Source organism: Denticeps clupeoides, chromosome 20 (assembly GCF_900700375.1).
Source record: "Denticeps clupeoides chromosome 20, fDenClu1.1, whole genome shotgun sequence".
Classification (NCBI taxonomy): domain Eukaryota; kingdom Metazoa; phylum Chordata; class Actinopteri; order Clupeiformes; family Denticipitidae; genus Denticeps; species Denticeps clupeoides.
The window spans coordinates 3,584,803-3,609,738 of record NC_041726.1 but is presented as its reverse complement, the minus strand read 5'-3'; the positions used below and the strand labels follow the sequence as shown (position 1 = coordinate 3,609,738).

General features: G+C 46.8%; 3 protein-coding genes across 22 annotated transcripts in view; 2 read left to right on the top strand and 1 right to left on the bottom strand.

Annotated features, from left to right (window-relative positions):
- ptk2aa (protein tyrosine kinase 2aa) overlaps positions 1-14,928 on the top strand; it is a 67,577-nt gene extending 52,649 nt beyond the window's left edge. For 6 of the 20 annotated variants that reach the window (XM_028964245.1, XM_028964246.1, XM_028964238.1 and 3 more), the window contains 19 exons: positions 864-944; positions 1,514-1,611; positions 2,327-2,411; positions 2,492-2,592; positions 2,684-2,799; positions 2,978-3,078; positions 4,479-4,568; positions 4,663-4,867; positions 6,138-6,249; positions 7,284-7,370; positions 8,090-8,230; positions 8,321-8,452; positions 10,493-10,555; positions 11,183-11,222; positions 11,356-11,459; positions 12,094-12,102; positions 13,507-13,662; positions 13,748-13,828; positions 13,901-14,113. In XM_028964245.1, coding sequence (XP_028820078.1) covers positions 864-944; positions 1,514-1,611; positions 2,327-2,411; positions 2,492-2,592; positions 2,684-2,799; positions 2,978-3,078; positions 4,479-4,568; positions 4,663-4,867; positions 6,138-6,249; positions 7,284-7,370; positions 8,090-8,230; positions 8,321-8,452; positions 10,493-10,555; positions 11,183-11,222; positions 11,356-11,459; positions 12,094-12,102; positions 13,507-13,662; positions 13,748-13,828; positions 13,901-14,113 — 2,015 coding nt within the window. Of the gene's footprint in view, positions 1-863; positions 945-1,513; positions 1,612-2,326; positions 2,412-2,491; positions 2,593-2,683; positions 2,800-2,977; positions 3,079-4,478; positions 4,569-4,662; positions 4,868-6,137; positions 6,250-7,283; positions 7,371-8,089; positions 8,231-8,320; positions 8,453-10,492; positions 10,556-11,182; positions 11,223-11,355; positions 11,460-12,093; positions 12,103-13,506; positions 13,663-13,747; positions 13,829-13,900 lie in introns of all 20 variants that reach the window. The other 14 variants (XM_028964250.1, XM_028964249.1, XM_028964239.1 and 11 more) reach the window with 7 other exon arrangements.
- A 1,718-nt stretch (positions 14,929-16,646) lies between these two features.
- rplp1 (ribosomal protein lateral stalk subunit P1) lies at positions 16,647-17,831 on the bottom strand. Its single transcript, XM_028963584.1, has 4 exons — positions 17,604-17,831; positions 17,329-17,403; positions 16,866-16,983; positions 16,647-16,772 (listed from the first exon to the last, which is right to left on the bottom strand). The coding sequence occupies exons 1-4, from the start codon at positions 17,673-17,675 to the stop codon at positions 16,690-16,692; spliced, it is 348 nt and encodes a 115-aa protein (XP_028819417.1). The 5' UTR covers positions 17,676-17,831; the 3' UTR covers positions 16,647-16,689.
- A 530-nt stretch (positions 17,832-18,361) lies between these two features.
- Positions 18,362-24,354, top strand: clptm1l (CLPTM1 like). The gene is made up of 17 exons (XM_028963583.1): positions 18,362-18,669; positions 19,053-19,147; positions 19,789-19,978; positions 20,968-21,110; positions 21,194-21,272; positions 21,373-21,490; positions 21,603-21,697; positions 21,806-21,890; positions 22,139-22,242; positions 22,401-22,466; positions 22,743-22,793; positions 22,887-22,969; positions 23,048-23,082; positions 23,168-23,223; positions 23,307-23,351; positions 23,431-23,546; positions 23,646-24,354. The coding sequence occupies exons 1-17, from the start codon at positions 18,505-18,507 to the stop codon at positions 23,728-23,730; spliced, it is 1,611 nt and encodes a 536-aa protein (XP_028819416.1). The 5' UTR covers positions 18,362-18,504; the 3' UTR covers positions 23,731-24,354.
- The last annotated feature ends 582 nt before the right edge of the window (positions 24,355-24,936 follow it).

Below are 24,936 nucleotides of genomic sequence, written 5' to 3'. Positions count from 1 at the left end.
ATCATGTCCCTGAGCAAGACACTTAACCCTGAGTGTCTCCAGGGGGGGACTGTCCCTGTAACTATTGATTGTAAGTCGCTCTGAATAAGGGTGTCTGGTTAATGCTGTAAATGTAAATGATTGTTAATACGTGACATGCACGTGTTCCTTAGTAGTTTTATCTTACGTTAGCAAACTAGTTAGCACCAGTTTGGAAAAAAAGTGGCCTTAGACGTTAACACAAGAAGCCGGTTCCCCTTTTTCCAGCGAACGAGACAGGACAGGAGCCGCCGAGTTTAGAGGGTGACTCAGTCGCCCGAGGCACCGACAGCCACGACCCCCAAAATCGCATGGGCTCACGAGGGCGACCACGTGGTCGAGGAGGAGGGAAAAAAAAACGCCACCGGGGCATCATGGGAGCGGGTGCCCCGCCATCCCGCCCGGATCCCCCTGACCGGCACGCGTGCTTATTAAAACAGTGTCGGCTTTGTGTGCTTTAGGTTCCCCCGTCGCAGCAAGTGATGATCCCACGACATGACAGAGCGGATTCGTTTTAACTGTGTTTAGGTTGGGAGCATCCTTTTATCATGTGATGCCCGGGCAGCGAGCGCTACGGCCACATGATGTGTCTCTTACAGTTATTTGCATATATGCTTTATAATGACAAATGGGCTTATAATGGGCGCTTTTATTAAAGCATGACTTGAAGAGTGCCAGGTCGTCAGGGTCATTGTACACTTTTTATTGTTATGTGGCAAAAATGTCTACTTTTGTGCACTGTTGCTTTCTTTGTTTCTTTCTTTTTTTTTTTTGTTTTTTTTTCCTTCACCTCATCCTTTTCTCCCCTTTCCCCCATCACTCTTTCTCTCTCACACATTGTCCAGTTCAGAATGGTTCTAAAAGTCAGCTCTTTTGGTTTTCTCTTTACCTTAAACGTCCAGCAGAGAGCTATGGAGTAGATGAAGGTAACCATCTCTCTATCACTGCCTTCCCCTGTATTCTGTCTGTGGTGCTTTGCTTGTGGCCTTGTGATTTAGTCCGGGTTCTTCAGCTGCTGCCTTGGAGGTCCATGGAGGTTTTTCCTCCGGATATTTCCAGTTTAAAGTTTTCTAGAATAAGAAAAATAAATCCAGCAAAGTCATTTGCTTATGGCCCAGTGGTTTGTTTTCCTATTTGAAAGGAATTTTTTTTTTAAGGCAGAGGTCTGAACCCAGCTTAGAAACCTGCATGGACCCTCAAGCTGCAGAGATGAGGATCCTCGGAATAGAATAATATTGTGTGGTGAATTTGCTATATCGACCCTATACGTGGTGCTTGTGTGTCCGGGTGACCTGGTAATGTAGAGGTCACAAGTCTCCTCCCCTCATCGGCATCTTGCTGAAGAGGAAGGCCCGAATGTTTCAGATATTTCACTGAGTGTAATGGCGCGGATGTTGATAGGTGTATATTGCATGCCTGCCTGGTTTTGAAGGGGGTGAATTGGGGCAAAAGAATGTGAACGTGAGCCTAACATCTGGTGGTTTTGCATCTGTAGCCAGAGACTACGAGATCCAGAGAGAACGGATTGAACTGGGCCGCTGCATTGGCGAAGGCCAGTTTGGAGATGTCCACCAGGGGTTCTACACCAGCCCGGTAAGTGTCACCGGACCCTGATTTCAAAACCCTGTAGCAGACGTAGTGCATGGGGCGTGGTCACTAATGTTGCATCAATATATCTTCAATATTTCTAGGGGCTAGTTATCTGTACTAATCACGATTACTGCAATAATCATGAAGTTTAAATGCAAAGGATATGCAATGGGTGCAAACAAGGTTTATTAAAAACCTTATTATTTATTTTTTTTACCTTTATGTTTTTGGTGGTATTTCATCTCATTTTGATATGTTAGATCCCAGAAAAGAAACGTCTGTCACCGTGACTGTTTAGCTGTGTGGCTTTTGAATGGTCTAAATACCTCTTAAGTGTGTTGTATATCAAAACATCATTTTCACAGATTTGCATTTCTCTTTTTTCATGCTGTGATAAATTGCGACTCACACTTTTACCCAGGTTCATATAAACACTAACTTTATATAGACTTTCCCGGGTGCTTTGTTAGTAACAGCTTTCGTGTAACTTTAGTACATGGCCAAAAATGTGGGCAAAATGTTCCAATCAGTTGCTGTGTACAGTTTGTTAGCCACCCATATGCCTGCATATTTGTATATATGATGTGTCCATCAGAGTGTCCCTTATCAAACAAGCCAAGAGTTGGTTGAAATGTGGCGCTAACAATGCTGCTGAAGCCATTGTATTATTTTTTGTGGTATATGTGGTAACAAGCATCTTATCCACTCCGACCTTTAGGATACACCGACGCTGTCTGTAGCCATTAAAACCTGTAAGAACTGCACGTCGGACAGTGTCCGGGAGAAGTTCCTGCAGGAAGCCTGTAAGTTCATGTTGGGTTTCTGTTTTTGATCCTGTCACATTTGCAAAGGGTGTTTTATGGATGTCATTTTGTCTTTCCAGTAACCATGAGGCAGTTTGACCATCCCCACATTGTCAAACTGATTGGTGTGATCACAGAGAACCCAGTATGGATCATTATGGAGCTCTGCACACTGGGAGAGGTGAGGCAGGAATGGTCCTATTGCAACTTAAAAAATATGATATTATAATAAAGACTTATCTCAACTGTTTATTCTATCCCATTTTCTCCAGCTGAGGTCTTTCTTGCAAGTCAGAAAATACAGTCTAGACTTGGCCACACTTATACTGTTCGCCTTCCAGCTAAGCACCGCATTGGCATATCTGGAGAGCAAGCGATTTGTGCATAGGTAATGACAGCAGTTATTCCACACCCCTCTATACATAAAAAGTAGGTGTCTGTGTTAATAAAGACATCCACCATACTGGGCCAAATTCAAGATACATCATTATTTCACCACATGTCTAGACAGTGCATGATTTCTCCGAGTTGGCTGCTACTAAACTTTTAACATTTTTCTTCTACAGGGACATTGCAGCCAGAAATGTTCTGGTGTCTTCCGCAGACTGCGTCAAACTGGGTGATTTTGGTCTGTCCCGATACATGGAGGACAGCTCCTACTACAAAGGTCTGATTTATTTCACTATTTTATCCAGTATAGAAGAGTACGAAAAGAAAACAATAAGACCACAACAAATCCGTTCTCACCCTACCACCCCTACCATGCTGGAGACGTTAGAGAAAAGAAAGTTCCTTACCTATAAGTCACAGCCATCATTATTGTGTGGTTATGTTGGTTGCTGCCATGTTTTCAACAAAGGGCATAAAAGAATATGAAACACTCCAAAGATCCTCCAACAGTATATCATAACTCCTCTGAATGAACACAGCACTTGACCTCTCTAAGCCAGTCCCCAAATACACGTCCATCTATGAAGAATAAGCCTTCTAGCCAACAGAGAACAAAAAGCAATCATTTTATTAAATTAAAAGCGCTTTCGATAAAATTCCGCTTGATCTTGGTGATAAAAATGGCTGAAGTTAGCATATTTTGTGTGTATATTTACATTACTTTTAAATGGAGACACAAAGCTGCCAGACGCTCCCGTGAGTGAAATATCCCACAAAAGAACAACATTTTGGAAAATGGAGCAGAGGAAGGCAGCGATAGTCATGCTTTTAGATGTTAATAAACTGTTTATTATCGCTGGTGTCTTTGTTTCAGTCTGGCAGTACCATATATTCAAAAGTATATCATGGTCAATTTTTTTGCCATATAGCCAAGGCCTAGTCTGGATAAAACATTTATTTCTTATTTACCCAAAAGCCCCAATACAATTTAGTTTTTTGTTCCATGCGTTCCAAATGTAGACCCCTGGGTTTTTTTGTACTGCTAAATATATGATATGTAAAAAAAAAATTGCCATTGGCAGTGGGTTTGGTGACTTTGGTGTTGAGTTTGCAAATTGCATTACATTAAATTACATTAAATTACATTAAATTGCATTGCATTAATTACTAAGACTTCTGTGCAGAATCCATTTTATTTTTGTGCTCTCTTTGAACTCCTCTTGAGAGTTCACACTGCACAGTGGTGACTGGTTCTGCCATTTCAGATTTTCAGCTCTCTGTATTAATGTCATGCTTGTTGGAAAAGTTTTTCTTCTTTTCGTTTAATTATTTCTATCAATTTCCTAGTTACGCTACATTAGCATAAATATGAGGTGAAAATTAGATTAAAAAAATATGAAGCAAAGTAGACTTTGCGTTGTCCATGATAGTATTTACCGTTAACCCAACGATCCATGCAGGGTGATCTGGCCCTGCTGGGAAAAAAACGTAGACGCTGCTGGCGTAAAAGGAAAGTGAGAGAACGAGATTGTATGAAATAGCGGAGCTGTAGTGTCACCTACTGGTCAGTTCCGTAATGGAATGACACGGACAGCATCTGCTGCTCCGGTCAGCTGAGGTTTGGGGTGCGAGTGGCCGGCGAGGAAATGTCTGATGGCAAAAATGTGTTTTGCTCAGCATCCAAAGGGAAACTGCCAATCAAGTGGATGGCCCCCGAGTCTATAAACTTCAGACGTTTTACCTCAGCCAGCGACGTGTGGATGTTTGGTGAGATGTTCATCTTTATTGTGCTGGAACGTTGCTCGCAAAATTACTCGTGCCGGGTTGCCGTCCTTTACACCTCTCGCTGCTCGTCGCTCAGGGGTGTGCATGTGGGAGATCTTGATGTACGGCATCAAGCCCTTCCAGGGGGTGAAGAACAACGACGTCATTGGTCGGATCGAGAACGGAGAGAGGCTGGCCATGCCTCACAACTGTCCCCCCACCCTCTACAGCCTGATGACCAAGTGCTGGGCCTACGACCCCAGCAAGCGGCCACGCTTCACGGAGCTTAAGACCCAGCTCAGGTAACGCCCATGGCAGCAATGCCACGACTGTGCACCTCTCATGTCATCAGCTAGGACAGGGTCGTCCGTTAAATGCCGCTAACTCGCTTCTGGACACAGAGGCAGTGTGTTGCATTAGCGTAAAAGTTTTGCGTTGTTTGTTCATGCGGTTTTAGTCCTAATATGATTATTATTGATTCTTGAGTGCCACCCGCTGTCGGTACTGAGGTCAAGCACTCATCATATCCGGATATTAACTGTACTGCATTGGGGATATTAGGAATAATGATTACACTGCATTTAACAATAATATAAACTAATACTAGCAACAATAGTTTTATTTATATATTTCATACACCTGAACGTAGCTCGAAGTGCAGACATCGAAATCGGGAATAAAAACAACATGAAATAAATTATGGCAATAAAGGCAGTACTACAGTGGAGCAAAAACAGCATCTGGAAGCCACCGATTGTTGCTGAAGTTGTCCTACTTGAAAATTACAGACCTCTTGTCCTTTTATCACTTCAACTGTGAGAGACAGAAAGTAATTTGTGTATTTCTGCACCATATTCAAATAAATTATTTTAAAAATCATACAGTGAGATTTTTTATTTTTTTTTACATTCTGTCTCTCACGGTTGAAGTGAATCTCTGATTAAATATCTCGGTCATCTTTTTACATGGGATAACTTGCACTTCGCCCTCTCTGTCGATTAATCGATCGATCGATCGATCATGCAATTTGATAGGGCACTGCAAACAGATGAACGGGAGACCCTGCGTCCACCGCTCACCACCAGAGGTCACCGTTGATAAATAAAAGCAGCTCCTTTCTCTTAAGACGAGTCCTGGAGTGTCTTAATTCATAACTAGACCTGCACACACTTACGCTGCCATTTGCCACCGCTGTGTTCTTCACCCTCCGTGCTCAGACGGAAATGAGTTCCGCTCCGGACTCGCACCCTCTCCCATCTCTAACCGGCCTCTCGCGGCCTGCCAGGCTCTGGACGCTGAGCTGTGGCCATGGGCCAACAGCGGCAGCAAACTGCCGGGGGGAGAGAGGAGCGGGGTCCGAGAGAGCTAGCTCTGACACGGAGGATTTTTTTCTTAGCCCAGCCCTTGTGCTGCTCCAGTCAAGACCAGGCTGCCTTTCATCGCCAGCATCTGGTCAGAGAAGGACATGGCGTCGACTCCTTTGCGTGATTCATTCGATGTGCTTACTGAAGCTCTTTGAAGGTTCAGGGGAAGAGGGAGAGGGTCTTGATAACCTCCATTTCCTTGTCTCAGCACCATCCTGGATGAAGAGAAAGCTCAGCAAGAGGAGAGGCTTCGGATGGAGATGAGGAGACAGGTCACCGTCTCCTGGGACTCGGGCGGCTCAGACGAGGCTCCCCCTAAAGTAAGCACAAGACCGGCTCTTTGTTTTCACACTGTGATCCACTGTTGGAATGTGCATGGGGTCTCGCGTTGCAGGGACGATTTGGGGGGGGTCTACCGTTCAGAAGCTCGTAAGAGTTTGCAGCGCTCGCAAGGATCGTTTTTATCGATTGGACGCGCGTTACGATGGGAAAGCCGGCAAGACGTCTGTTCGCATGGAGCGTCCCGAAGTCTGAATTGTGCTAGATGTTTTACCGAAAGCACCGTGCACCAGGCCTAGAGCAACGTGCCGTTTTTAAACAGACGTCGAGCTATCTAGTGTTTTTAAAATGAAACTCTCATAATAAGTGGACTTTTAACGGTCCTTTTCGGGACACATTCTGCTACTACTTGTACGACTCTATTGGCTCGTCCCTCTCGTCTACTTATTTGAGTGCTATTAGTCAAGCTTCTGGTCGAAGTAGATGGAACAAAGTTTGTAAGGGAACTCCCAGAGCTGGGCTTAAATATTCATGAAATTGTAATTTCGATTACGATTTTGGCTTCCGAATATTACAAAAAAAAAAAAAAAAGAAACCTAATGCAAAAAAAATTAATTTTCTCTGACTCACTCCTTAGAATTCCAAGCTTTCAGTGTAAGAATATGGATTAAAAACCACCGTACAGAAGTAAACCTGAAAAGCTCGTCAGAATCAGAAATAACAATAAAATTGTTAATGCTCACTCCGGGTTTCAAAGGCCAACAAGTAATTGTTTTAAATATGTCGATTTTTCATTGGTGGTGGTAGTAGTCTAGCGGGTAACACACTCGCATATAAACCAGAAGACCCAGGTTCAAACCCCCCTTACTACCATTGTGTCCCTGAGCAAGACACTTAACCCTGAGTGTCTCCAGGGGGGGACTGTCCCTGTAACTACTGATTGTAAGTCGCTCTGGACAAGGGTGTCTGGTAAATGCTGTAAAGGTAAACTTTGCCTCACCAGTGCAGTCCTTTAGGGACGTGGACACAGTGGTCTTTCTCAGTGATGTAACTTGCCGTCTCCTGCTCCCTGCAGCCCAGCAGGCCTGGTTACCCCAGCCCTCGCTCCAGCGACGGATTCTACCCCAGTCCCCAGCATGTTGGACAGCACAACCACTACCAGGTACCAGCACACACCCCTCACACCCCCAATGTCTGAACTCTTACATTTGTTTAAAGGAAAGGTTCGCTTTTGAATGGTCTTTAAGGTCACGGTGCACGGCCATAATCATCCCGTCGTTCTCCAGAACAGTTCATCATTCGAATTAGAATGTGCTCTGGAACGGGATTATTTTTCACTATTGGAAAATAGTGCTTATTTATAGATCCCTGCAGCGTGTCAATGCGAAACCCGGACAAGACGTCTCTTTAAGAGCGAAATATCTTAACGCAGCACGAATCAACGTTTTTTTTTTTTTTAGTCATTTCACAGCGCCTCAGTCACTCATAAAACACGCTGACAGCAGGCATTTCCTCCCGACCCCTTTTAAAAGTGCTGCCATTGTTGACTCAAGACGGATTCCATCTGTGGAAAAAGTCCTCGCAAAATATTCGGTTGTTATCGCTCCCCGCGTCGGCGAGAGGAACTTCTCTTGCCTTAAATGGCGTTCTTTATTTTAAAGAGTTATGCTGTTTATTTTGTTGTCTTGGCGAGGGGTCGTCTATTGTTAGCTCTGCTATGGATGAGAAGATTGCAGGACGGGGGGCTTTTGGGTCGCTGGGCTGACGAATGAGAAATCGGGGGTCAGTTCAGGCCAGTTCTGATGGAGGTCTTCCAAAGAAGCATGAAGGGGAACCTTTTATTTTTTTTTTTTTACTTTTTTCACGTTATTTCTTTTCCAGGTATCGGGTTACCCCGCCCCTCACGGCATGCCACCGATGCCCAGCGGGGGTTACCCGCCTCAGGCCTCGGTGCTGGACCCCCACGACACTTGGAACCACCACAGACCCCAGGACGTGTCCATGTGGTCCCCAAACGTGGAGGTGAGCAGCGTCGCCTGCCCTCCTTCACGCACACGCCGCGGCCCAGAATGCACCACTCGCGAGGTCACGTCCACTGTATTCTGTCGGCAGGACGGAGGGGCGTTGGACATGCGGGGTCTGAGTCAAGTTCTGCCGCCGAACGTGATGGAGGAACGTCTGATGATGCAGCAGCAGCAGATGGTGGAGGACCAGCGCTGGCTGGAGCAGGAAGAGAGTTTTATGGTAACAGTCCCTGTATGAATACGAACATGACTGTACATGCAAGGGACACTACTTGTCACCTGTACTTCCGAACACTGACAGAATTCCAACAGTAACACAACACAAAAAAAGAAAAGTGATTAAATGATATTATGATAAAATATAATATTTGGGGCAGTGGTGGCCTAGCGGGTTAAGGAAGCGGCCCCGTATTCAGAAGGTTGCCAGTTCGATCCACCACGGTGCCACTGAGGTGGCACTGAGCAAAGCACCGTCCCCACACACTGCTCCCCGGGCGCCTGTCATGGCTGCCCACTGCTCACTCATGGGCTAAATGCAGAGGACAAATTTCACTGTGTGCACCGTGTGCTGTGCTGCTGTGCATCACATGTGACAATCACTTCACTTTATTTATTTATTATCATAAAAATTGTTTTTTACCTTATAATCATTTGTACAGCTGAAAGGATGGCGGTGTGTGTGTGTGTGTATATATTTGTGTAATTAGATAAAAACAATACTTTGCCTCATGCACAGTAGTGCAATATATCTCAGTGTATTGAATTGTAACTCCCGGTTGTGATGTGTATCGTATCGTCAGATTTCGGCTTGGTCAATACCTATTACAGCTTTACAGGCTGTTGCGTAATGAATGTTAGAACTCGCAGCTAATTTTTCTGCTTTTAGCGTTGCCTCCCGCCATCGCTTATCTACTCGTCTTACGCTTCTTCTAACGCTCAGACAGGAGCTTGTTGGTTTTACCTCAAGCTTCAATGGCTGTCTCTCCGTCTCCCGCGTCGCAGGCGGGACACGAGAAGCCGCCGCTCGGAAAAACAAGGCAGTAAATCTGTCCCGCGACCGGCCAAAACTCGCACGGGACGGCGGCCTGGAGGCTTCTGGCGTGCAGCGCGAGTCTCGGTGGAGCGCCGCCGTGCTCACCGATCCCACATCAGGCCTTCAGGGGTGTCATTATGCAGACTTACCTTCACCTTCAGCATCACAAGTGCTAATTTCCCAAATTATTAAGAAACGGCTTTCAGATTCACCACGTTTCATAAGACATTTTCCAAACAAACAGTCGTGTTACATAAGACTGAGTTATGTAAGAATACGCAGTTATTGTTCACTAAATGTGTAGACTAATAACTACTGGACTTGTTGCGTCATAAATAGCTTAGTAGCTTTGTTGCAAGGCAGTGTGAAGAATGAAGAAAATGCACTAATTTGGACTAACTTGATTAGTTCAATTAGCCGAACTGCTGTTAGCTACCTTTGTCCCAGCTCGTACTTTTAGAACTGCACAATTTAATAGTTGTGATTTTTTTTTTTTTTTTTTTTTAATTCAATTCAAATGAAGATTGCATTATTATAATTTTTTTTCCCCCCAGAATGAACTGAATGAAATTTGAGGCGGGTCACGCTGGACCCGTAAGCATTAAGCATTGGTGGGGGAAGTTCCTGGGAGGCGTGGCCGGGTCAGCTGACCCGCCTGAGACTTCCTGTTTTGTGGCGAGGCCGCGCCTCCCCCAGTGGAAAGTCTGGCGGGCCGCTTAGCGGGAGAACTCGTCTGACGACGTCGTAATCGCGATGACGTCAGAAGCTCCTGCTGCTGCTGCAACGTCGCTCCTGCGGAAGGGGACGGGGAGGACGGGGAGGACGCGAAGGCGTGGACTGGCGGCTGAAATGCGAGAGGGAGGGAGGGAGGGAGGAAGAGAGGCGTTTCGGCTCTGGGGTTTTTTCCCCCTCTCTCTTTTAAAGGCTCACTCGCCGCACCTCGCGCCCGGCCGATGGAGGCTCTCGCCGCCCTCCCTTTACTCTCCCGCAGGATGCATCTGTTCAAGTCCTGCTTCGGGAAAACGGTACAGGACTAGGCGGGGACGTGTGGACTGGGGTTTGTCGTGTTGTAGTGTGTGCTTGGCTCCTCGTTGCTTGAAGGAATCGGACGATGGACGGTTTGTTAGACGGAACGGCGGATCTTAATCTTTGTTCCTTTGAATGTGGACATGACCCCCCCCCCCCCCCCCCCCCCCCCCCCCACTCCCCACTCTCCCTCCCTTCCAGAAGCCGGAATCGAGGAACTCCAGGGGCAGCATCGACCGCGAGGACAGCGGTCTCCAGGGGCCGGTGAGTTTCCCTTTACTCCCCAAAAGTAGCCTAGCGGGTAACACACTCGCCTACGAACCAGGAGACCCCACTTACTACCATCGTGTCCCTGAGCAAGACACTTAACCCTGAGTGTCTCCAGGGGGGGACTGTCCCTGTCACTACTGACTGCCCCTCCGGACCTCCCTTCTCTCAAATTCAGTCGCTTCCACCGAACGTTTCTAAAAAAAACATTTCTTTAAAAAGGCGGGAAATACGGGCCACGGCCGTGGAAAGTAAGAAGGCGTTTGGTGTTTTTCGACAAAAAAAGCCCCGGTGGAAAGCGCCAGTGCAGCTGCGCCCGCCGCAACCAGCTACTTTTCATGCCATCGTCTCCACCGGGCGATCTGGCTTCAGACAAGCGGGAGCGCCCGCAAAACCCGGCCAGTAATTACAGGAGCGTCGGGACGCATCGAGGAAGAGGGGAGAAAAACACGCACGGAGGGGAGGGAGCGGCCGCCACCGACGGGGCCCCAAACTATGCGCGTCCGCCGCGCCGAGCGCCCACAATAACACTGGCCGTCTCGTGGGAATCCGCGTCCCCGTCTGAGATCCGTCCGTGAAACTGTTGTTTTTTTTTTTCTTCTTCTCTCTTTCTCTGTACGACAGACGGGAAACCAGCACATATACCAGCCGGTGGGGAAGCCAGGTAAGGCCCGGCAGCCTCGCTGCCACCACGCCGCCGTTTCGAGTGCAGTTTGGGGGGGGCGCGGTGCATTGTGGGAACATGCCAACGTCTTGTGACGAATCTGGAAACCTCCGATTTCTTGCCCGCTCCGCAGAGCATGTGGCCCCGCCTAAGAAGCCCCCCCGGCCCGGGGCGCAAGGCCACCCGGGCAGCGTGGCCAGCCTCAACCCCACGGAGAGCTACAACGAAGGAGTCAAGGTACGTCGGCCGTCGAAACGTTTTCTCAACGTTTTCTCAACGTTCCCCGCCCGCTCTGAGCGGATGGAGAAATAAACTTTCACCAGGAGCCCAGATAGAGTCGCCCCTTAGTCAGCAGAGCCGGGCTACTTCCTGCCAAGCAGGACGGGGTTTACCTACCCGACGCACACGTTACATCGACCTACGCGGCCAGTATCTACGGGCCCCGGTCGCCTCCCACGCCACTTTCCCCTTTTGGACACGGGGGTCGTGACCTCCTGTCACCCTCTGGCCTCCATGAGGCGGAACTAGAAAAACCACGGCGCTGTCTATTTCAAGCCGCCGCTGCACAGTCACACACACACACACACACACACACATACGCCATACGAGAGACACGCTTCTACGAAACTGCGAGATTATTCATCTCATCGTGAGGAAGCCACAAAAGCGTCACTAACGGGCCGTAAACGCGGACACACCCTGGCTGCTTCCTGCATTTTGAGCTATGGCCTGACTTGCACGTTGCTTATGTTTATGCATTATTAATCATATCTCCTTCTTTTGTTCTCCTGCACCCCCCCACCCCACCCCCGTTTTGCTTGCCTGAATTTTTTTTTTTTTTTTTTTTTTTACTTTTTTGTGCACTTCATAGCCCTGGAGGGTAAGAGCTCTGTGTTTGTGTCAGTCGTTGTCGGGCCACTAGGGTGTGCTGTTGCTCCTTCTCTCAGACTCCACAGGTCGTCAATCCGACTTTCCAATTAAACTCTAGTCGACCCGTTCACAGTAAATTCATATTTAGTCACTTTGTAATTTCGTGAATGGCGCACATGCCAATTTAGGGACCAGATCTGTGGTTTCTGGTGTGTTAGAGAGTCACAGTCACTGACCTTAGTAGGCCGACTTGTCTTGCCATAAGTGCGTCTTTGTCGCCCTTCTTTTTCTTTTAGTTTTGTGGGTTTAGTCCTAGTTTTAACAGAATAGTCAAAAACTAGATGTGCTGTTTAACACGATTAGTTTTTTTTAATTTTTTTATATCGTAATTAATGTTTAAAGGAGCGGTGAGTAGGACCTTAATTACACACGGTTTTCTTTTTCTCTTGTCTGCTCCACCAATAACACAGTGGTGATTACCGAGCATTTTTTGTGCTGTTTGTGCACCAGCCCTCTGTGACTGGACTGACACCCGAACACTTCACTGGCAAGTTCAACCTGCTGTGGATTTATTTCAAGTCCCAATCTAAGCCTAAATGGCTGAGACTAGTAACTAAAGTCTATATATATTTTTTTGAATCCTTCAACATTGTACATTTCGGAATGAACATATCCCCCCTTCCAGAACATTGCCAGATCATCACAGATCATCATTTGCAAGTCATCACAGAAGGCTGAACTAAAGGTTTTGATTTTGGGATTTCTGCTAAGCTAAATGCACCAAAAATCCTGCGGTCAGGATGTGCAGCCTGTCATTCTGCTCGTACGGAATACGCCTCTCATGTTTCATGGATCAGTTTTTGCTTTAATTCACGCTTTCCAAAAATAACGAGTGAATCGTGATCGAGCCTATGCAAAGCTCTTTTAAACACTGCCACATTACTTTGTCTGTGTACTGTTGTCTCACAGCGGGCCTTAGAATGAATCCATGTGACGGGTGTGGTGACCAAAAGGTTTTACTCTTCTCTTCCTTGGGCCAGATTCAACGTTTGCCCTTTGCTTTGACCTTATAATTACAAGCATGGCCTTCAGAAGGTTAAACGTGTTAAACACTACTATTATTTAGTTTGAGCTTAGTTGAAATTCCTCATGTAAATGATTGTTTATTACGTTTCCCTAGCCACGTGACCCCCTCACAGACTATATTCCAAGTCCCGCCGTTAATTAAACGATTTAGCGCAATACTGGCACCTGGCGGTGACATGTTGCGTTGCAGCAAAGAGGCGGCGATTCATGTGAACGCCAGTGCTGTCCTCTAGTGGACATTTAGCTGAACTACAGTAAAGATTTACTTTTTTTTTTTTTTTGTTTAGTTTTGCTTTGTTTTTAATTTCTCCTCGTTTCAACGCCACAGATTCAACCGCAGGAGATCAACCCCCCTCCTACTGCCAACCTGGACCGCTCTAATGATAAGGTGTATGAGAACGTGACCGGGCTGGTGAAAGCTGTGATTGAAATGTCAAGTAAAATCCAGCCCGCCCCACCCGAGGAGTATGTTCCCATGGTGAAGGTGAGGTCTTGAACGCTTCTCCCACCTTCTTGAAAAGTGAAACGTGAGGACGCGAAGCGGACGCTCACCGAGGCTCTTATTGCAGGAGGTGGGACTGGCTTTGAGGACCCTGCTCGCCACGGTAGACGAAACCATACCAGTCCTGCCAGCCAGCACACACAGAGAGGTAAAACCCACTCGCCGCTGCGCTCCGGCCGCTGCGACCGCACGGAAATAACGAATTTAAACTCCTTCCCAGATCGAGATGGCGCAGAAGCTGCTCAACTCGGACCTGGCCGAGCTCATCAACAAGATGAAGCTGGCGCAGCAGTACGTCCTGACCAGCCTGCAGCAGGACTACAAGAAGCAGATGCTGACGGCCGCCCACGCGCTGGCCGTGGACGCCAAGAACCTGCTGGACGTGATCGACCAGGCCCGCCTGAAGATGATCGCCCAGTCCAGGCCGCATTAAGAAGAAGCACCAGACACGGTCGTCACACGGCAATCAGAGCGGGGAGGGCACGTTGGAAGGCGTGAAAATATGAGACTCTGCGAAGAGAAAGAGACAAAAAAAAAAAAAAAACGAGACCGAGACTCCTCCCCCTACCGCTCTTCACTCACTGAATATTTGGAGGTCGGCAGCAAATACTTTTTTTTTTTTTTTAACTTTCCTTTTCGTGTTTGTGCCGACCGTCACGTTTCGTATCACGAGGCTCGAAAAAAAAAAAAAAAAAAAAAAATTACACAAGGCACCCGAGCCGTATGTAGTCACCAGAGCTGGAGCGCGGCGTGACCGGGACGAAGGAACCTCGGGCCCCGGGACGAGCCCGTTCACCGCGGTGCATCAGCCTGTATGCTCCGGGTCACGTTTCTCGTCACGTTTCACCCTCTGGCGTCAGGGGACGCCCCTGGTTTTCCTGCAACGCGAGCGTCCTGCCACTTTTTAAGTTGACTAATCGAGAATACTAAAATATATATATAATATAAATATATATATTTTTAAAGCAGCATGATCTCAGGGACGTATGAAGAAACGTCCAGTACTGCTGCGTGATCCACGGAAAGCACATCCTCGCCCGAGCCAAGAGATTAAAGGAGTTCCCCAATACGAGAAATGTACTTATTTAAAGGTCCCCTCCGCACCCCACCCCCTTTCTTTTTAGGCCCGCGTCCCACGTGTACAGTACAATCTATGAAAATCGCTAGTCATTTTGGGTATAAATTATTCTCAGGAAGAATTTACTGTACAGTTCCTTTAACTAATAAAACGTGTTATCGTTACACTTATATCCCGTGTTCTGCACGTTCATTTCCATTTTGGGTTCTAAGACTGCAGTTCCAACACGTCTCCAGAAGGGGAAAATTCATTATAAATAATCAGAACTTTAAAGTGAAGTGATTGTCACTTGTGATACACAGCAGCACAACACACGGTGCACACAGTGAAATGTGTCCTCTGCATTTAACCCATCACCCTGAGTGAGCAGTGGGCAGCCATGACAGGTGCCCGGGGAGCAGTGTGTGGGGACGGTGCTTTGCTCAGTGGATCAGGATTTGAACTGGCAACCTTCTGATTACGGGGCCGCTTCCTTAACCGCTAGGCCACCACTTCCCCCCTTGTGAAGCCTAAAGCTAATGAAATATTTGCACATCTAAAAGATTGTAAAATGGCCCCATAATCCGTAGTGTTACTCCACACGTGGACACATGCTGGACTGTTCCTGGACTGTTCCAACAGAAGGGCCAAAAGTGAGGAGTCGAAGCGCTGCCACGATGGTTGGTGGTTGTGCTAAGAGGGTCACGATGCAAAATGTCTCCTCTGCATTTAACCCACGACCCTTAAGCCATGAATTTACAGTCATATTGTGTTTTTTTGAATATTCTAGATCTGAATGAAATATTCTTATTAATACTTTGTTAGTACATTCAACTATGTAAAGAACAATGAAATCACACATTATCAAATTTATCAACCATTGGAGGTTGGGATTTGGAGTGAATCTCAAAATGAAAGGGAGAAAAACACTACAGGCTGATTCATCTTTGACATAATGTCCTTAAAACTAGTCAAAATGAGGCTCTGTAGTGTGTGTGGCCTCCACGCTCCTGATGAGGTGGTGGATGGTCTCCTCCCAGACCTGGACTAAAACCTCTGCCAACTCCTGGACAGTCTTTGATGCAACGTGGTGTTTGTGGACGGAGCGAGAGACACGATGTCCCAGATGTGCTCAGTTGGATTCAGGTCTAGGCCAGTCTGTTGCAATGCCTTCACCTTCATGAACTGCTGACACTCCAGTCACATGAGGTCTAGCATTGTCTTGCATCAGGAGAAACCAGGGTCAACCACATCAGCATATGGTCTCACAAGGGGTGTGAGGATCTCATCTCGGTACCTACTGGCACTCAGGCCAACTGAGAAGTGGTCTGTGGTCCCCACCTGCCCGACCACCCCTTTATTGGGGACGTCTTGCTACTTGCCCATAACTTCCACCTGTTGTCTCAATTTGCACAACAGCACATTAAATGTGCGACAGTGTCGCTTCACTTTTTATTGGAGTGTAATTACGTGTTCCCTCTTTTTTTTCGAGCGACGTACTTGCCGCGGGCTACTTATGCATATCCACACACAGCGTCCATTCCAACCGTTCTCTAACATTCCAACCGTTCTCTAACATTCCAACCGTTCTCTAACATTCCAACCGTTCTCTAACATTCCAACCGTTCTCTAACATTCCAACCGTTCTCTAACATTCCAACCGTTCTCTAACATTCCAACCGTTCTCTAACATTCCAACCGTTCTCTAAGTCAAAATCATGATTGGGTCGCTATAATTTGCTATGGCGGTTCAATATTCAGTATACTGTCTGTAAAAAGCTGTAGCTGTTACATTACAGCACTGGCGTGTGTTAAGTGGGCGAGCGTCACACAGGGACATTAATTTGAACCCGCGACCCAATTTACGCACCGGGCCGCCACCGCTCTTTTTGAAGAAGCACTCGACATAGTCGCTTACGTTTCTTTTTTATTATAAAAGAAAGAGAGACTGTTTAGTCAAAGAGACCGAAGCCCATGTCCTCATCAGACTCCTCGGACTCTTCCTTTTTCTCTTCTTTCTTCTCCTCTGCCTTGGCTGTAAATAAAGAATTAAAATAAAAAACATATTACACACACACAAATAAAAACACTCTCCACGTGCTGATGTAAGACGTGGTAACCCGCTTACCGGGGGCATCTGCGGCTGGGGCGGCGCCACCGGCGGTGGCGGCAGCAGCAGCGGGCGCAGCACCGCCACCGGCACCAACGTTGCAGATCAGACTGCCCATGTCCACGCTGGCCAGAGCCTGAACACAAAAACACCATTATCCACTGAAGGGGGGTGGGGGGGGGGTCAAATAAATAAAGTAAAGAAAGAATACTAAAAAAAAAAAATACATAGTACAACCAATGGTTACTTATGATTTATTAATAATCGTGAAACACGTATAACAATTTGAAGACATATATAAATAAAAACAAGCAGCACAAATCATGACAAAAACATCTCCAGGAGAACCTAAGTGAACATGGATCATTCTGAATACACCATCTCAAGATCCTGACACCCCATTGCATGTTGTTCCGTGTGCGAAGTCCATTAGAAACATGAAATGAAGGCCCCCTACAGCCAGGGGCCCGGGGACACGTACCTTGGCGAAGAGACCGGGCCAGAAGGGCTCGATGGTGACCCCGGCCGCCTTGATGAGCGCGTTCAGCTTGTCCTCCTGCGGAGAGCCGGCAAAACGCGGGTTAGCGCGACGCAGCACAGCGGCGAGGTCGCGCCTCCGCCGCACCGCGCGGAGAAAAACAACGGCGGGCCGCGCAGCGAGCGACGCAGCGCGGACATTAACAACTCCGCGTCGACAGGGAGAGATAACAGCGCGGCGCATGATGCGGGCATGACGGACAGGCGGAGGCCGCTTACCGTAACGGTGACTTCGTCGTCGTGGAGGATGAGGGCGGCGTAAATACAGGCGAGCTCGGAGACGGATGCCATGTCGGATGCGGTATTACGGGCGTTTCGGCCTGGATGCCTAGTTTGGAGAGTGCTAGTCGCCGGATTCACTGGCCTTAGCTTCAGACGAAGGACCGAGCACTACAGGCACACCGGACGAGCCACGCGTTTTGGCGGAAAAGGGGAGGCGGAAAGGCGGGACTTTTTACTTTATACCCCAGTGACGTCAAGGTTCTCTTTCCGGATGGATCACGTGATGTAAACGGAGCCCCCGATTGGTCCGAACCTCGTAGCAAGAACTGCGGAAAAATGAACTTATAATCAAACCAACTAGCATGAAAAGTCTTAAAATTGTTATACATGTGTTTCACGATTATTATTTTAAAATCATAAGTAACCATTGGTTGTACTTTGTTGTTACGTGTCTGCTTCAGAAGGTAATTAAACAGATTTGGGTTTGTCTACATAGTTTCTTTTTTATTTTTTAAAGGAAAAAACAAGGACATTTAGAAAAGACCCCGAACGTTTGAACCGTCCTATGTACGTTTACGTTTACGTGTACGTTTATACACACTAAACTCTCCTGCTCTATACGTTTGTGTATTTTGCATTCTCCAACTCTATATAATATTGGTATTAGTAAAGTTCTATCGTTGCGCACATGACAACGAAATGTTCTTCGGCGGCCCTGCGCATGCGCCCTACGTCACATCCTTTGCCACGCCCCCACCAGGAAGTGCGCGGAGCGACGACGGGGTCCGTGGTTGCGTTTGTCGGGCCGTCGCGGCCGCGCCTCGGAAGATGCGTGATGGTCGGACTCGGAGTTTGTCCACGTGTCTAGCTGGTTAGTTAGTTAGGGGAGGGGATCGAGATGTTCCAGAAGACCTCGTTCACCACCCTGGTAGTCGGCGTGTTCGTCGTCTACGTGCTGCACACCTGCTGGGTGATGTACGGCATCGTGTACACGAAGCCCTGCGACGAGCCGGCGGCCGAGAACTGCATCGGCCCGTACCTGGCGGAGAAGCCCCGGCTGGAGGCGAGTGGTGACGTCAGGCCGCGTGCTTGCACAATGATGCATTTGATTTATTTAGCACGTTTTCAGGAACAGAACGCTGCGGTACATATAAGAAATAATCTCAAGAGTCCTCATGCGATATGCATAAATTCTGTATTTGACAGGTGTTTTTCCACTACTTTCTCACCTAGTGAGAAATAATTTAGCTAATTATATGGTGGTAGTAGCCCATGAACCAGAAGACCCAGGTTCAAACTCCACTTACACTGTGTCCATGAGCAGGACACTTAACCCTGAGTGTCTCCAGGGGGGGACTGTCCCTGTGACTACTGATTGTAAGTCGCTCTGGATAAGGGCGTCTGGTAAATGTATAGGGTTTATAAGGTGTCAATTTTCTCCCCCAGCTTAGTGTTTACACGGCGCAGCGGCCCAACGCAGAGGGGGGACACACGCTTGTTGTCAACGAAGGGGACTTCGACGTGCACTCTAGGTTTGAGAGGTAACCGATCCATTTATTCCAGTGTTCACCTGCGAATGTGATTCTGAAAAGCAATCAAAATGTCATCAGGAACGGTTCAGTTTAAAGTTGAAAGACTTTGTCGCATTCATACTTAGTACAGCAGTTCCACGACCGCCGTAAAAAGGACAGAAACATCAAAGAAGATGCACGTAACGCAAAATAAATACAGTATCCCGGTGGCATACTGTAATGTAACGTAGCGTGTTAATGATATTTTTTTCCTATTTGTTCTTGACCTCGAATCTTCTGCCAGAGGGCACCATCTGAAACGCAGCCTAATGTTATTTCGCAAGTTGGAATGACTGGTCAAACCTGATTTTTTTTTTTTTTTTTACCACAACGCGTTGGACAAACGCTGCCAAAGCCTTCAAGATGCTTATCAGTCGTGTTTTTATAGGCCTGTTAAGGCGGCTTCGTAAACGACCAGATTTTGGACATTTTATAACTGTAACATGAGCGACATCGTCACCCTGAAAATAATGTAAACTACTGCCGGTTCTCATGCATGACATTTGTACTGAAATCAGCCCTCATCTGCCACATTAATCGCAGCCGCATTGGTTCCCGTGGGCTTGTTGGTCATCGTGCCGCCACTTCCTTGCTCTTTTGTCCCGCTGCAGGGTAATCAACGTGTCTCTGCCGAAGAAGACTCGGAAAAACGGCACGCTGTACGCCATGGTGTTCGTGCACCAGGCGGGTGTGTCCCCGTGGCAGGACCCCCGGCAAGTGCACCTGGTGACCCAGCTCACCACCTACATGCTGCCCAAACCTCCGGAGGTCAGCCTGATGTCAGGCCATGAGAAGCCGGAGGTAGGTCGACACCCCATGTCGACACTCATGATCCTTCTCCTCCAATTTAAATACATTAATGTGCAAAATACAAAGTACCTACAAAGGACGCATCTTCTCATTCAACGTGTTTCCTTTATTTTCATGACCATTTACGTTGGTAGATTCTCACTGAAGGCATCAAAACTATGAATGAACACATGTGGAGTTATGTACTTAACAAAAAAAGGTGAAATAAGTGAAAACATGTTTTATATTCTAGTTTCTTTGCTCTGATTACTGCTTTGCACACTCTTGGCATTCTCTCGATGAGCTTCAAGAGGTCGTCACCTGAAATGCTTCTCCAACAGTCTTGAAGGAGTTCCCAGAGGTGTTTAGCACATGTTGGTCCAGCTCACCCCAAACCATCTGGATTGGGTTCAGGTCCGGTGACTGTGGAGGCCAGGTCTCCACTTTTTGTTAAGTACATAACTCCAGAACTTTTGATGCCTTCAGTGAGAATCTACCAACGTAAATGGTCATGAAAATACAGAAAACACGTTGAATGAGAAGATGTGTCCAAACGTCTGGCCTGTACTGTCGGTACTTTGTATTTTGCACATTAATGTATTTAAATTGGAGGAGAATGATCTCCTTCGTGGTTAAACTGTAGCATAATAATTTGAAAATTAATTTTGATAATTTGAATAATTTGGAGATCTGACGTGTTCTCTTCCCATAGAATCAAATTCTGCTGCAAGCAGTGTATTTTGTTACAGAAAGAAATGCACAGTAGAGCATAATATGAAATTATATCATCATCATCATCTGATGCTCATTCAAAATTTTTTGGCTTTATACATTTCCACAAAGGCCCCTGAAAAACGCACATACTGTCGTAATTCCTACACCGCTCGCCTGGTTTGGATCTTAAAGCAGAAAGTCTGCCTGTTATATATATTGGGAATATAATTCCCAATATTTATAGACCTGGCTGCATATAATAACCCCCGGCTCTCTCTCACGCGCAGGACGAGAGGAAGCCCAACGCCAAGCCCGAGGCGGACCGCCCGGTGTCCCACTGGCGCTCACGGCTCACGCTCAACGTGGTCTCAGAGAACTTCGTCTTCGACCGGGAGGCTCTGCCCAGCGACGTTCACCGCTATCTCCGAGTGTGAGGAGGAGGAGGAGGAGGGCTTTCCGCAGTCCTACCGCCGTCCCACGCCGCGCACGCTCATATCCGCTCCTCTCTTCCAGGTTCAGGAATGGGAAGAAGATGACGTACCTGCCGCTGCTCTTCGTGGACGAGTTGAGCAACCGAGTGAAGGACTTGATGGTACTTTGGGCTCCTGGAGTCCAGACAGCTTTCTGTTTCGTTTTTTAGGGGCGGACGTCCTCAGAACGTAAAAAAAAAAAATGTCCTTTCGCCTCGTTAGGAAATTAACAGCAGCACAACCGAGATCCCCCTCACGGTGTCGTACGACACGATTTCTCTGAGCAGACTTCGCTTCTGGATTCACATGCAGGACGCCGTCTTTTCTTTGCAGCAGTTTGGTGAGTTTTTTTTATTCTTATAATTTTTTTACATTAAACGCCACCTTTTTTTTTTTTTTTTAATATATTCGGCGCGTGTAAAAGCCAAGTGGGTTGTCGCCCTTTTTTTTAGGTTTTACAGAACGAGACGTGGACGAAATCAAAGCCATTTTCGTCGACACCAACATGTACTTCCTGGCTCTGACTTTCTTCGTGGCCGCTTTTCACGTGAGTGTGTCTCGACCGCTTTGACGCCCATACACTGGTGGTCCAGCCATTCTTGTTCCTATCAGGTTGTTCGCCGGGCTGAATCTCATTATCTCTCTCCCCTTTCAGCTGCTTTTTGACTTTCTTGCGTTCAAAAATGACATCAGCTTTTGGAAGAAGAAGAAGAGCATGGTGGGAATGTCGAGCAAAGCAGGTGAGATGCTAAAAAAAATGATTTCTGTCACCCAGGACGCAACCTTTAAAGATGTTTTATTCGGTTCTCGCGAATGATTTAAATCCACAGCCGTCAGAATGTCACATTTGCAAAAATAATGTATGTAATGTAATGTATCTAGTTCTTTTATGTAAATCCTGAGGACACCTCTGACCCCAGTTTAGTCATCAAGCCATTTCGACAAGCGTTCGAAGTAATTTATGACGTTTTTATTTCCGGAAATGTAGTGCTCTGGAGGTGTTTCAGCACTGTGGTCATTTTCTTCTACCTGATGGATGAGCAGACCAGCTTACTCGTCCTTATTCCTGCCGGTGTAGGGGCCATAATTGAGGTGTGTATGTTCAAACACACACACGTAGGAATTTGCCATAAAAGAAAAGCGGTGGAAAACGGAGATATCCGATTAATGCAGATAGTACAGAAAAAGTCGAGGGTTCGAGGTTCGGGGCGTGTGTAGATGGTGAATTTGTCCTCCGCTGCTCTTGACAGGTGTGGAAGGTGAAGAAAGCCTTCAAGATTCAGATCGTGTGGAGGGGTGTGAAGCCAACATTCCTGGTAGGACTTCCTGGCCAGAACCCTCATTAGTTACTACTAATTAATATTCTGTAATGACAGGAGATGAGTGGAACTAAAGTGGAGCATTTATCTGGTGTTGGTGAATTTCGTCAAATTCCGGTGTTTAATTAGAACCTTGTGACCATGTAGCAGAGCGATAGAAACATACATTTCTGGAGTACAAAATTTGACCGTATTTTATCAAAAATAAAAATATATAGACAAATACGAACTAAATACTAAGTAACTGCGCGTGTGGAAACCTCTCTTCCACAGTTTGGTAAATCTGACGAGTCGGAGCGAAGGACGGAAGAGTACGACACTCTGGTAAGGATCCTCGTCCTTCAAAAGTCTCATTTTCCCATGAGTGCATTTGGGGTTCACGCGTAGGAAATGAGTGACCCACTGCTCCCCCTGCAGGCTATGAAGTACCTCTCGTACCTTCTGTACCCCCTCTGCGTTGGAGGGGCCGTCTATTCCCTGTTCTTCGTGAAATACAAGAGGTACGCCACACGAACAAAGACAACCCCATTACGTACCTTTACAAATGGCACAATGACGCCCGTTTCCCTTTATTCCAGCTGGTATTCCTGGGTGATCAACAGTTTAGTGAATGGTGGGTGTGGCCGACCTGTTCCCGCCTTTTTTTTTTTAATTTACCGGTGACGTGTAGGTTGTTCATCCCGTGTCTGTGTCCGCAGGAGTGTATGCGTTCGGGTTCCTCTTCATGCTACCTCAGCTTTTCGTCAATTATAAGGTGAGTCTGCGTTCAGCTGTACAAACGTACGGACCTTTCGGTTCGCCGTGCCGCTGATTTAGTTTTTTTTTTTATGGCAACAGATGAAATCAGTGGCTCATCTGCCCTGGAAGGCTTTTATGTACAAGGTACGTACGCACGAAATAGGAAAATTAAAAAAGAAAATCTGACGTATGTATATATAATGTAAATGTCTTCAACTAACAGGCATTTAACACCTTCATCGACGACGTCTTCGCCTTCATAATCACCATGCCGACGTCCCACCGCCTGGCGTGCTTTAGAGACGACGTGGTGTTCATCATCTACCTGTATCAGAGATGGTGAGTTTCGCCTTCGTTTCGCGTTGAAGTGTCCGTAACATCGCATCTGAAGTCTGTGCGTGGTTTTTTTTTTTTTTTTTGAAACCTCCTGTCCCCCAGGCTCTATCCTGTGGATAAGACCAGAGTCAACGAGTACGGAGTCTCATACGATGACAAACCCAAAGGCAAGAGCCACAAAGAGTAAACTATTTTTCTGCGTGACGGACCAACAGACGAAGATTCGTCTGCAGCCTCTGCAGAGGCTTTTTTTTTTTTTTTTTTTTTGGTGGAAGGGCCCAACATCTGTCCCTTGTACCGGGCAACCTTGGTTGGAGGAACGGTTTCCGCCTTGTGCTTGAACACAATTCCCGCAGTCGAAAAAGCCCCACCCATCCGCAACCATCCCTGCCTGCACTAACACCCGCCCACCAGCGTGAGGTGCTGCATCCCTCCAACGTTCTGCACCTGCTCGCTCCTGAGGAAGATGGGGCAGCAGGGGGGTTTCCACAACCTTCCTTCCTAATGCCAGACATAAATAGCCTTGGGCCAACGCATAGTGAATATGTACGTCCGATTGAGGCTTGTTTTGGTTTTGCCTATGAAATTAATATTTATCGCTATAGTATTTGAAAATGAAGACAATGCTGTAATGGTGCCAAACGCTCGGAACATGGAGCACTTCTGGGATTTTCTTCTGGGATTGAATATTCTGTGTTGGATCAGTCTTCCCCTGCTCATAAGCCGTAATAATGTTTTATGTTTGGTCATTTTTCTTTTCCGTGTCATTGCAGAAAATGTCACCCCGAATTAAAATGAATATGTATTATGATCCTGCTTTTTCTTGAATCGGTGGTCATGAGTTGCCATTATTTCTTGTCTACAATTAACATGATGATTCACGCAGAAAAGCTTCTTCCTGAAGAACTGTACGTTGGTGAAATAAGCTTAGAAAGACGTTCTGGAAAGCTGCATTGAGTGGCGTGGTTGTGATTGCAAAGTGAGCCGATAATTCTCCTACAAAAGATGATTTTTAATGCTGCACCTTCATAGCTTTTTTTTCCCCTTTCCCTTTACTGTGTCTGTTAATTGAAATAAAAATATGTAAATGGTTCAGCCTGAAGTGAAGTGATTGTCACAGCAGTGATACACAGCAGCACACGGTGCACACAGTGAAATTTGTCCTCTGCATTTAACCCATCACCCTGAGTGAGCAGTGCTTTTGCTCTGTGGCACCTCAGTGGCATCTGGGCAATAATTAGGGGTGATTACGACTGGTCGCGACTTATTAGTAGTGCGGTAATAAGTGTACAGGTCAGAAGTTTACATAAAACTTGAATATTTCTATTAGGGCCAGATGTCATTCAGTTTGTCTTTTTTTGACAATTGATTAAGTAGAATGCTTAAAAGTATT

Coding starts and splice junctions, on each gene's coding strand:
- rplp1 (XM_028963584.1), bottom strand. CDS start 17,675: ATGGCATCCGTCTCCGAGCTCGCCTGTATTTACGCCGCCCTCATCCTC. Junction 17,404..17,603: donor ACGACGAAGTCACCGTTACG/GTAAGCGGCCTC, acceptor GGCTCTCCGCAG/GAGGACAAGCTGAACGCGCT. Junction 16,984..17,328: donor GGCCCGGTCTCTTCGCCAAG/GTACGTGTCCCC, acceptor TTTTGTGTTCAG/GCTCTGGCCAGCGTGGACAT.
- clptm1l (XM_028963583.1), top strand. CDS start 18,505: ATGTTCCAGAAGACCTCGTTCACCACCCTGGTAGTCGGCGTGTTCGTC. Junction 21,491..21,602: donor CTTTTCTTTGCAGCAGTTTG/GTGAGTTTTTTT, acceptor CCTTTTTTTTAG/GTTTTACAGAACGAGACGTG. Junction 23,352..23,430: donor GGAAGGCTTTTATGTACAAG/GTACGTACGCAC, acceptor TTCAACTAACAG/GCATTTAACACCTTCATCGA.